This window comes from Gymnoscopelus microlampas (assembly GCF_963454915.1).
Source record: "Gymnoscopelus microlampas genome assembly, chromosome: 17".
Taxonomy (NCBI): domain Eukaryota; kingdom Metazoa; phylum Chordata; class Actinopteri; order Myctophiformes; family Myctophidae; genus Gymnoscopelus; species Gymnoscopelus microlampas.
Genome location: NC_139954.1, coordinates 2,552,517 through 2,563,977, shown reverse-complemented (window position 1 = coordinate 2,563,977; position 11,461 = coordinate 2,552,517). Strand labels below are relative to the sequence as shown.

Sequence of the window (11,461 nt, the reverse complement as noted above, 5' to 3'; positions counted from 1 at the left end):
TACTTACTATATAATATTATATATATATTACAATATTATAATATATATATATATATATATATATATATATATATATATATATATAGATAGATAGATAGATAGATAGATAGATAGATAGATAGATAGATAGATAGATAGATAGATAGATAGATATAGATATAGATGGATGTGGCCCCCCTAGTGGTTGTGGCCCTAAGTGACCGCTTATATTGCTTATAGCAGTGGCTGGCCCTGAGAGTCAGGGTGCTGATATTGTGCATGTTGGCTCACTGGAAACACTCTGCTACACCAGTGGGTCGCAAAGCGTGGTCCAGGGCAACCTCGTTGGTTCCTTGAGGGGGTTCCAAAATGGCCCTTAGGGTGTGTAACTCTGAGAGTAATGGGGTCCTTGAAATTGAAGGAAGTGTGAAGGAAGTAAGGAAGGCCCAATGTCTTTCCAATATGGAAATATATATAATCAAATCTCAGACCTTGACACAGAGGATGGAAGTATACTTAGTCACCCCATGGAGACTTGAATTCATGGATATCTTTTTGTTTTTGTCGCATTCATAAGCCAATAATTTGATGACCAGCGGACCGGTAGGCAGCGGTTCCGGTAGGAGACACAAGGGAGACTCTTTGTGTCTCCTACCGGAACCGCTGCCGGTCATCAAATTATTGCCTTAGGAATGCGACAAAAACTAAAAAATATTCATGAATTCAAGTCTCCATGGGGTGACTTGTCGATAGAAAGAAAGTCATTTTGGGGGTGAACTATACCTTTTTAAGAAGAGTCAAGGGCTGAATTCATTGCTCATGCAGTTGGGATAGGCGTAATCTCACTTTGTGCACACAATGTACGACATTGGGGCGTTTCTTACATTTTGTTTTGATATTTACAAATATTTATATATATATTTGCTAATGCTAGCTATGCAAAACGGTTCCATTTTTAGACCAGTAACCTGTTTTGTGCCAAAGCTTTAGCCCTTTATTTATCATATTTATTTTCATAGTTAAAATAGCCGATCTACAAGATCAAAATGTGTCATAGTGTACCTTGTATATCGTCTATTTCGACTATTTTTTTAATCTGCCTCGGAACATTTCCACACCACTTCTGTCCTGCCTTCTTCGCCCAAAACAACGGTAGTATAACCTGTGAGTCTGTTCACGCGGAGCATGTGTGAGAGATTGAAGTTCCACCACGGAGTCCTCATGGTTTATGCAGTGGGTTGGTTTCACACTTTCAGTTTGTGTGTTTTCAACATGCACGTGCGACGTGCGTCCATGTTTATCACACAGAACTTTTTCCATGATCCTAGTGTTCTATCAACTGTTGCAGACAGTCAGTGTTGGTTCTTTTTCAGCGCCACGTTGCTTACATAGACTATTATAGTCTACGATGTTCAATAATTTTTCAATAAATTTAAACAATCTGTGGTTGTGAGCTTGTAGATTGGCTATTTTTGCTATGTATCATACTAGAAGCATATAGGGCTGCGTGTGTGCGTGTGAGTGTGTCCATTTGGAGATACAACAACACAAGGTAATGTTAACATCACTGGTACTCAACCTGGGGTCCGGGGACCACCAGGGGTCCAAATGGACACTTACAGTACAGGTCTGTAACTCTGAGAGTGTACAAATGGAACCAAATGGACCCGTACATTTGGTTCCATTTGTACACTCTCAGAGTAAAATGAACACTGAGGATTGTACAGTGTAAATTGCGGTCCCAGGATACAAGGTGCCTGATGGGGGTCTGCGGTCTTATGCTTATCACACTGGGGGTCCTTGAAATTAAAATAAAGGTTGAGAATGAGAACAGGATCATAGCAATGAGAGATGGCATGGGACCATTTTGTGCACGGCATCAATAAACATGCTGAATGTTACGAAGACACTAATAATGTGTTCTGTCTATCTACAGAGAGCTGGGATTGTCACACTGGTTGTGTGCAAGTCACCCCAAAGGCCAAGTCCAAATCTCAAGGAAATGCTTTGAGGTTCATATCCAATTCCATAAGGACAAATAGAAAGTGTACAATATGTTTATAGTTAAGAGGAGAAAATAAAACCTTTTTGCATAAAAAAAAAGACAACCTGCACTTATCTGAGATCTCTTCAAGATTCAAGATCAAAATTGCTATATTTGTCATTTATTTTCCATCTGCAAGCAGCTTCTGGAAAAAAAATAAAATGATGTTTCTCCTAGTTAAAGACAGAAAATAAATCATAAAATAATAAATGAATAGTGCAGAAAACTATCTGAATAAATACATTCTAAAAACTAGAATTCATGTCATAAAAACAAGCATAATCAGATAAAAACTGAATGTATCTATAAAGTGAATCCATTTCATCCAACCACTGGTCCCACAGAGCTTGTGTTCCACTTCCAATTGTCTGTCTGTCTGACTGACTGGCTGCTCATTTCTTTGTCTCATCATTTCCAACGTCACTTATTGTGTATCCTGTGTGAGTTATCTCTCCTGATTGGATGAAATGGCTCATCACAACCTGAAAATCTGTTTTCTGTTTACTAAACATCTGGAGAGACCCTGTTACTGAACAACCAAATGACTCAACCACTGGTGGAGCTACCATTTCCACCACCAGGTGGCATCAGAGTCTTTATCACTTTGCTTAATTTTGGAGCTGATAGCTGGGAATCAGTGGTGGAAAAAGTACTCTTTTAATCAAACATTTTGTTTTACTTAAGTAAAAGTATCAATACTGTAATGTAGAAATACTAAAGTAAAAAGTCTAGAATTCTAAATTTAAGAGTAAGGGCGCGCTCCCACCGCACTTTTATTTTACCTCTGGGGCAGAATCTGCCAATGCTTTGTCAATGCAAATGCGTGGATTCTTGGAAAAAATCTGCAAGAGCATGAATCCACGCATTTGCATTGACAAAGCATTGGCAGATTCTGCCCCAGAGGTAAAATAAAAGTGCGGTGGGAGCGCGCCCTTAGGCAGAATGTCCCATTTGTTAAGTGTTCAAAATGTATAAAACATACTTTTGAAAATAGCAGATCTACAAGCTTGTTGATCGGCTATTTTCAAATAGACGAAGTATTTAGGGATAAAGTGGTTAATGTATGTTTTCTAATAATAATAAAAAAGTAACTAGGAACAAAATAAATAAATAATAATTGTAGTGGAGTAAAAGTACAATATTTACCTCTGATGTAGTGGAATAGAAGTAAAAGTGCAGAACATTGGAAATACTCCACTAAAGTAAAATACCTCAACAACATTGTATGCTTTACTTTAGTAGTAAGTAGTAGCAGTAAGTACTGTACATGTCGTTTACAGATAAGGAATGCACACATAACGGCCTTATTTTTTTTTATTATTAAACACATGGGATCACTGCTCATGAGGGGAACAGCTTTGCTCGTAACACCCTCAATGGTGCCTCGCTGAAGAAAAACGTTACGCAGAATAACGTTTCCCTGCCTTCTGTGTGCTTTTAACACGGAAACAGTGCAATACTTCAGTTGCGTCAATGTAGCAGTTTTACGACAAAAAAACATTCCTGAATTGAAACCTAATTAAAATATTATTTAATTACTGTAATAAATAAAACAATATGACTTATGCACATAGTGGTTCTCAAACTTTTTCATGTCAAGGACCCCCAAATTGACACTTATTAGCCCGCGGACCCCCATTTCAAAAGATATGCCAGGGACCCCCATAAGAGAAGATTTTTTACGGCTCTCTAGCAGTGATTCACAACCATTTCAATTTCAAGGACCCCCAGTTTGTATGCATTAGGGCTACAGACCCCCATTTAATGGCATTTATACCTCTGGGACTTTTATATTGTAAAATCTATGTCAATTTAACTCTGAGATGGAACCAAATGTACCCGTTAGTCCGGTCCATCATTTAGCTGGGGACCCCCTGGAACCCCCTCAAGTACCCCTGGGGGTCCCCGGACCCCACTTTGAGAACCAATGGTGTTATGGTGACGTTTACGTGACAATGACGACTTCCGCTTTTCAAACAAGTTTAAGAATCATTTTTGCTCTACAAGTGCAGATCCGGTCTGTAGCAGAAACGGAAACGGTTTGTTCAAGAACACTACTTAGTGAATACAGTAGGCGGGCCTTAGACCGGATGTGAGCACCGAACAGCAAACAGGAACCAGGCGAAGTAAAGTTACGTCCGTCCTCCTGGGCTTCCGTAACGTCCCGGAACGCGCGCGCTTGCAAACGTCAACATGAAGAGAAGACGGTAATACAAAGATGTTTGTTTATTTCATACGTTTATTGATACAAATACTTGATTGATCACATCTAGTATTGTTCAGTCTGTACAAACACTTAACCAGTAACATGCATCATTAGGATTCATCATTTTCCTGAATGGACAGAAGGAGGAGAGCGACATTCGAAATGATAAACTAGTGATCTTTGGTTAAAACCAGTGGTGGAAGAAGTACTCCGATATAACAACACTAATATATAACACTAATATAAAAATGCTCTGTTACAAGTAAAAAGCCTGTGTTATAAAACATGAAAAAATAACAATTTAGAAAAAGAATAGAAACAACATGGTCTCCTCACATATTAGAAGGACAATATCATGCAGTCAGAGAAGGTGTTTCCGATGAATCTAACATGGTTAAAAAGAGTTATAATGGGTTTGTATAGGAAGGGGGGCGTCTGATAAAATGAATATCAAATATCTAAATACTGAATCAAGCAACTTAAAAACGGTCTGGGGGGCTAAAAAAAAAGCCAGGTGTGAAGCAGGGTCTTCAGGTGTCCCGCCACTGTGTCTACACCAGGTGTTCTCGGGTCGGCCTCTTTTATGTTAAAGGGCATTGGTTCTCAAAGTGGGGTCTGGGGACCCCCAGGGGTCCTTGGTGGCGTTCCAGGGGGTCCCCAGCAAAATGTGTTAATATAGCATCACAGTAATTTTAACGACTTTAACCTTTTATACTTTGGCTATTCAAAAATAGCAGATATACAAGCTCATAGTGCCGCACTATGAGCTTGTAGATCTGCTATTTTTTGAGAAATCGTGAAAATGTGTGCAAATCTTTGAATATATATTTTCAAAGGAAACATTTGTAACTCAAATCTTGGTTCTGGGGGATTCTACAAATGTCTTCTAAATCCTAACAGTTTTTTTGAAAAAACTCATGTTGCTGTATCAGTGGTGCTCCAACCTTTCCATATCAAGGACCCCCAAAATGATATGTATTTGGCCGTGGACCCCCATCTCACAGATCGGAGTAAAAAATGATCACTTTAAAACATATATATTCAAAGATTTGAACACATTTTCAAGATTTTTCTAAAATAGTTGATCTACAAGCTCGTAGCGCGGCACTATGAGCGTGCTATGAGCTTGTAGATCTGCTTTTGAATAGCCAAAGAAATCTGAAAATGACACAGGTGCGTTCCCGGTCTTAAAGGGTTAAACTATGTTCACTTGAATTTTAAATCGCATTCTTTTAGGATAGTTTTGCGTTTGGGTAGGGAGTCCATAACCTTTATCTACTTTAATAGGCCAGTCCACATTATGATTTATTGATCCTTTTATGTGATTGTTTTATAGCAGTGGTTTTCAACCAGTGGTCCTTGGTGGGGTACCAGGGGGTCCCCAGCTAAACTAGTTAACATAGCGTCAGAATCATTTTAACCACTTAGCTTTGGCTATTCAAAAATAGCAGATCTACAAGCTCATAGCGCGGCACCGAGTGCCGCGCTATGAGCTTGTAGATCTGCTATTTTTGAAAAACCTTGAAAAAAGTGTGCATACCTTTTGAATATTGATATTTTTTAAAGCGAAAATTAACTGATATCTTTGCTTCTGGGGGTCCCTGGCACAAACGATTTTCAAATGGGGGTCCGCGGCCAAATGTTTTATCAATTTAGGGCTCCTTGGCATGAAAAAGGCTGAACACCACTGTTTTATAGGACTGTTCATTTTATGCAAACAGTTTAACAACACCTATTATCATTGTTCATGTTATACGGACACCTTATCAACAACATTGATTATGATTGACACTCATTGATCTCCAATTTCCAGTGTGTTGGTGTGGAGGGAGGCTTAACGTTGAGGAGGAGCTCACCAGAGACATTCAACATGGTAAGAAGAAGATGAACACATTATTACGTTATTGCGACCCCCAAAATATGTATTTGGCCGTGGACCCCCATCTCAAAATATGTTGTTCCAGGGACCCGGAGCACAGATCGGAGTAAAAGATTATCACTTTAAAACATATATATATATTCAAAGATTTGAACAAATCTTCAAGATTTTTCTAAAATAGCAGATCTACAAGCTGGCAGATCAACGTTTGCCTCAATTACGATTTATTTAAAAACAAATAGTGAATATAGCAGATCTATAAACTCACAGCGCGTCAGAAATGCGGCGTGAGCTTGTAGATCGGCTATTTTCGACTAGACAAAGTATAAACTAGAGTTTAAAGCAGAGGTCTTCAACAGGGGGTCCGCGGAGGTACCGCAGGGGGTCCGCGAAATTGTTTGATAAAAAATAAAAAAAATAAAAAATGTCAATATGTCTTTAAACATAACATGACATATTTGAATAGCTTAGTATTGAATGCACAATAACATGGTATGTTTATACATATTGTGTAGAGAAAGAAAAGGTCTTTTGCACATCTACTGGGACAACCTGTGGGTAGGAGCAGGCTCCAGGCAACCATTTGTTCATGTTTATACATATAAAACACAATTTTATACATAAATATACGATACATGTGGTGGCCTACCCCCTACCCTACGAGGTAGAGGGTCCCTGCTCCATCACCCCATCAGTTTGGGGGTCCCTGGCCTGAAAAGGTTGAAGACCCCTGGTTTAAAGGGATAGTTCACCCCCAAAATGACTTTTTTTCCTAGCTTGTAGATCTGCTATTTTTGGCAAAGACATTTTAGAGAGTGAAACAAAGACTGTATCAAGTACGTTCTTTACAGGTGTGTTTTACCAATCCTATAGGGTTTAAGTTGTACCGGATATGCAGCTCGGCAATTATTGGCTCTATGCACAGCAGCCATATTATCACTTCTTTCCAATGAATGATACTAATGAAGGCTCTGTTCCATTTAGCGTAGCACAGTGGTTTCCACGACCCCCATAACTCTGAGAGTGTACAAATGGAACCAAATGGACCCGTAAGACCGGTAATAACGTAATAATGTGTCTCAGAGCTACACACCTGTAATTTGGAAGCCCATGAGTGTCCCTGGACCCCAACTGTAGACCCACTGGTGTAGCAGTGTTTCCAGTGAGCCAACATGCACAATATCAGCAACCCTGACTCTGTTTGACCAGAATGGAACCCCACCCCTAGTTCCAGCCTTCAACACCTGAAGTTATCTAACGTTGTGTCTCTCTGCCCCTCCAGAGGAGAAGCCTGGCTCCCAGTCAAGTTGCCAAACGCAAGCAAGCCGGAGATTCTTCTGAAGATGAAGACTGGAGCCCGGAGGACGTGAGTAGGGGATCTTATCTAGCACAGTGGTTCTCAACCTGTGGGTAGGGACCCCCAGGGGGGGGGGCTGAAATGTCTAAAAAGGGCACTTTTTGGCAGGCAACCTTGGATGAATTTCTTTTGACATTGTTTGCCAGATTTAAAGGAATATCTAGTTTAATTTATCTAAATTAACATTAGATAAAAAAGTCATAAAATAACAGAAACCAACAACAACTACAAATGGGTTGTTATAACACTGTTGTGATATCATTATTGTGTGCCGCGCTATGAGCTTGTAGATCTGCTATTCTTTTTTTGTATGTGTGCAAATCATTAAATATATATATTTTAAGTGAACATTTGTAAAATGTGTTATTCCAAGGACCCCCAAGAAGCAAAGATTTGAGTCACAAATACAGATTTGCACAAATGTTCACGATTCAAAAATAGCAGATATACAAGCTCATAGCGCTAGCCTGGCTCCACCCCCTGAGTCGTTTGCCTCGCCTTCAGGGTCTGGCGACGCTGTCAAAGGCGGGGGTTTCTCGGTTGAAAATCTGTACGACGAATCGGGATCGGGATAATCCAGTATGAACCACTATGCACAGCAGCCATATTATCACTTCCTTCACAGGTGTTACCAATGATACTAATGAAGGCCGGGTCCATTTGGTTCCATTTGTACACTCTCAGAGTTACACACCTGTATGTAAGGGGCCATTTGGAAGCCCATGAGGGTCCCTGGACCCCAACTGTAGACACACTGGTGTAACAGAGTGTTTCCAGTGAGCCAACATGCACAATATCAGCACCCTGACTCTGTTTGACCAGAATGGAACAGAGCCTTCATTAGTATCATTGGTAACACCTGTGAATGTCTTCATAATATGGCTGCTGTGAATAGAGCCAATAGAGCGTCGCAGTTCCGCCACTTCCTGGTGCCGGAAGTAAATACTCGATGCATTTTTCCCATTGACTTTTCCAAAAATATTTATATCAATCAATTTAAGCCTAGAATCAAGCCATCCAGGATACTGGTGAATTATGACCATAAAACCTTTTTTTCTGTGATTTTCTTTTTTTTTTATATTTAATGATATGATATACTATATTTTAATAAATACCCTTTGTTTTGCCGTTTTCAAAAAAGTTTTTTCACAGAATCAAACGTTTTATGGTCATGATTCACCAGTATCCTGGATAGCTTGATTCTAGGCTTAAATTAATTTATATAAATATCTTTGTAAAAGATATATTTACTTCCGGCAGCAGGAAGTGGGCGTGAACTGCGACGCTCTATTGCCAAAGAGTCCCACTTTGACCACATCCCCATCTCAGAAATCGGCTGCAATAGACCATAGTCACACGGTGGCCATTTTGGAATTTAACATTGCGTTGCTGTGGCAACTGGGGTGGCATTTCATTGACTTAATGGCAATATGGCCGCCGTGTGAATATGGTCTATGAGCGGGCTTTCAGACTGAATAATGGAGTGAAACGAAATGAAAATTCAGGCTGAGTGTCAGGCTATCATAGCGCGGCACAGAGTGCCAAAATAAAAGAAATCTAAAAATGACACAGATGGGTTCCCGGATTGAATGGGTTGAGACAGACCACTCGCCTGGACATGTCCGTGGCCGAGTTTGGTTTTGATTTAAGGGCTTGCCTTTATATGCGTCGTTCATTATTAGGTGCCGGACCTCATGTACCCGACTAAAAGTCACGCTCACAACCAAAGTGGTGTGAGCTTGTAGATCTGCTATGTTTGGCTAATGCTCCCCCTAGAATATGGATCCTGGGGTTCAAGTTGTTAAACACTTATACTTTATTGCAGGGGTTCTCAACCTTTTCAGGCCGCGACCCCCAAAATAATCATATTATTTCCCGCGACCCCCCGCGTGCACGCGCGCCTGTTCGCGAGCGCGAAGACAATTTCTTTTCGGTTTTAGGGTTAGGGTTAGGTTATTTAATTATAATAGGTTATTTGCTAATTATTTATTATAATAATTATTGGGCGGATTGGGTTTGTTTTTTCCCGGTTTTTGGTTACTTTATTTCGGGTTTAGGGTTAGGGTTAAGGTTATTTAATTATAATAGGTTATTTGCTAATTATTTATTATCAAAACATTTTTTTGGCAAAAAGTGGGGGGTATGAAATCACAGCCACAGCACGCCTACACGGTGTGGTCCAAATTAGCGATAATAATGCAGCACAATATTAATTCCTCAATACCCGGCCAGCTTGTATAGCCAAAATTCAACCAGTTACTGTAGGCCTAAAATAAACATTAAAGTGAATTCAAACATTTTAGGGGCTGGCATTCATGAATCATTAGGCTGAATGTTTTTCTGACCAAAATTATAATAAACAACACAGACACATGATATGATTAACGACGCATTTACTTTCTTATTGCTGCATTAATTAGGCTCATAACATTTTCACATGAGAAACTGTCCAGCAAAAACAAAGGTGAAACAAATACAATATGTGAAACTATACACTGTTGGTTTGCATTTCCACACAATATATTTTAAACGGCACTAAAACATCTAACTGCACTTTTAAAGTCTGTAACAATTTATCAATTGTATTGGCCGTACCTTGTTGAGAAATTAATGGGATGGTTGCGCCTGTTTGTTTGAACAAAGAAGCGCTATTCTGGGCTCTATGTTGCTCACTGCAACACGAAGATCATCTTCAACTCTGCTGAGTCGTGATCTGTATTTAGTTTTTATGCAAGTGAGCGCAGAAAATGTCTTTTCACCGAGATATGTGGAAGGAAAATGAATCAGAACATCCATTGCTGCTTTTGACAGTCCTGTGTATTGCGCAGCCACAGAGAGCCAGAATTCCTCCAGTGTGGATGATGTGAATTTGATCTGTAATGTCCGATCAGATGAAACGTCCAGCAGTGAGTCCTGAAGTTCTGATGACAAGTGAGCTCCCGCGGAGTCGGATTCGGTGAAAGGATAACGTATCCAATCATATCTTTATGGAGCCTCATCTTTTGGGAAGTACTTGCAGAAACAGTCAATCAAACCTCTCAGATGAGAGACGATAACTCGGTTAATTATGTCTCTACTTATGTCGTAATTATCCATAAAATCCACAAGCTCAGGAAACATTTCAATATTTCCCTCATTGACTCGTGTTGCCCACCGTTCCAGCTTCCTCTGAAACGCAGCGATTTTATCAGAGATATTGAGAATGTTAGTGTTAGGGCCTTGGAGCGACAGGTTTAGTGAGTTCAGTTTATCAAATATACCTGCCAAGTATGCCAGGCCACAAACCCAGTGAGGGTCAATCAGGTGGGCAGCAAGGGGGTAATTACAATCTGATAAAAACATGCGGACCTCTTCACGCAGCTCAAAAAGTCTGCTCAACACCTCAACAGCCCCGTGAGAGCCACCTGACCTCTGTGTGGAATAGGAGGGATTCATGCTCAGAACCCATTTCTTGGCAAAGTGTAGCAAATAATCTGTTTTTTAGCGGGCAGGATTTTATAAAATTAACCACTTTAACTGCCGTTTGTAGAACCTCCTGCAGCTTTGGTGGTAGGGGTTTGCTGGCCAGGGCTTCACGGTGAATCATGCAATGTGTGAATTTAACATGCGGTGCTACCTCCATAACTTTGGCTTTTAATCCCTTTCTTGATCCCTGCATAGCACCAGCCCCATCTGTACAAACAGATTTGCAATGTTCCCAACTTAGTCCCTCCTCCCGCATTTTACTGTCCACTGCATTAAAAATGTCCTGACCAGTGCATGTTCCCTCAAGGGGCATGCAAAACAGCATGTCTTCATTTATTTTCCCATCATAACTGTACCTTGCAAATACAAGCAAATTGGCAGAGCTGATAACCCACCTGTCCATGTTTTTTGTATCATGGACCAACAATGTTTTACTTATTTATTTTCAACTTTACATGTATTAAAAAAAGAAAGACAGGTTGCACGTTTCACTTGTTTTAGTGGCAGGCTGGCAGCTGTCCAGTTAAGTTG

At 40.1% G+C, this 11,461-nt stretch overlaps 1 protein-coding gene and 1 long non-coding RNA gene across 2 annotated transcripts in view; both read left to right on the top strand.

Moving 5' to 3' along the window:
* The first annotated feature begins 4,201 nt into the window (after positions 1 to 4,201).
* rad54l (RAD54 like) overlaps positions 4,202 to 11,461 on the top strand; it is a 44,961-nt gene continuing 37,701 nt past the window's right edge. Inside the window, exons 1-3 of the mRNA XM_084085294.1 lie at positions 4,202 to 4,230; positions 6,043 to 6,102; positions 7,391 to 7,474. Of these exons, the coding sequence (XP_083941420.1) occupies positions 6,100 to 6,102; positions 7,391 to 7,474 (87 nt within the window). The 5' untranslated portion in view covers positions 4,202 to 4,230; positions 6,043 to 6,099. The remainder of the gene's footprint in view (positions 4,231 to 6,042; positions 6,103 to 7,390; positions 7,475 to 11,461) is intronic.
* LOC311065097 lies at positions 9,395 to 10,018 on the top strand. Its single transcript, XR_014602801.1, has 2 exons — positions 9,395 to 9,435; positions 9,554 to 10,018. It is a non-coding gene; the product is annotated as an uncharacterized lncRNA (long non-coding RNA).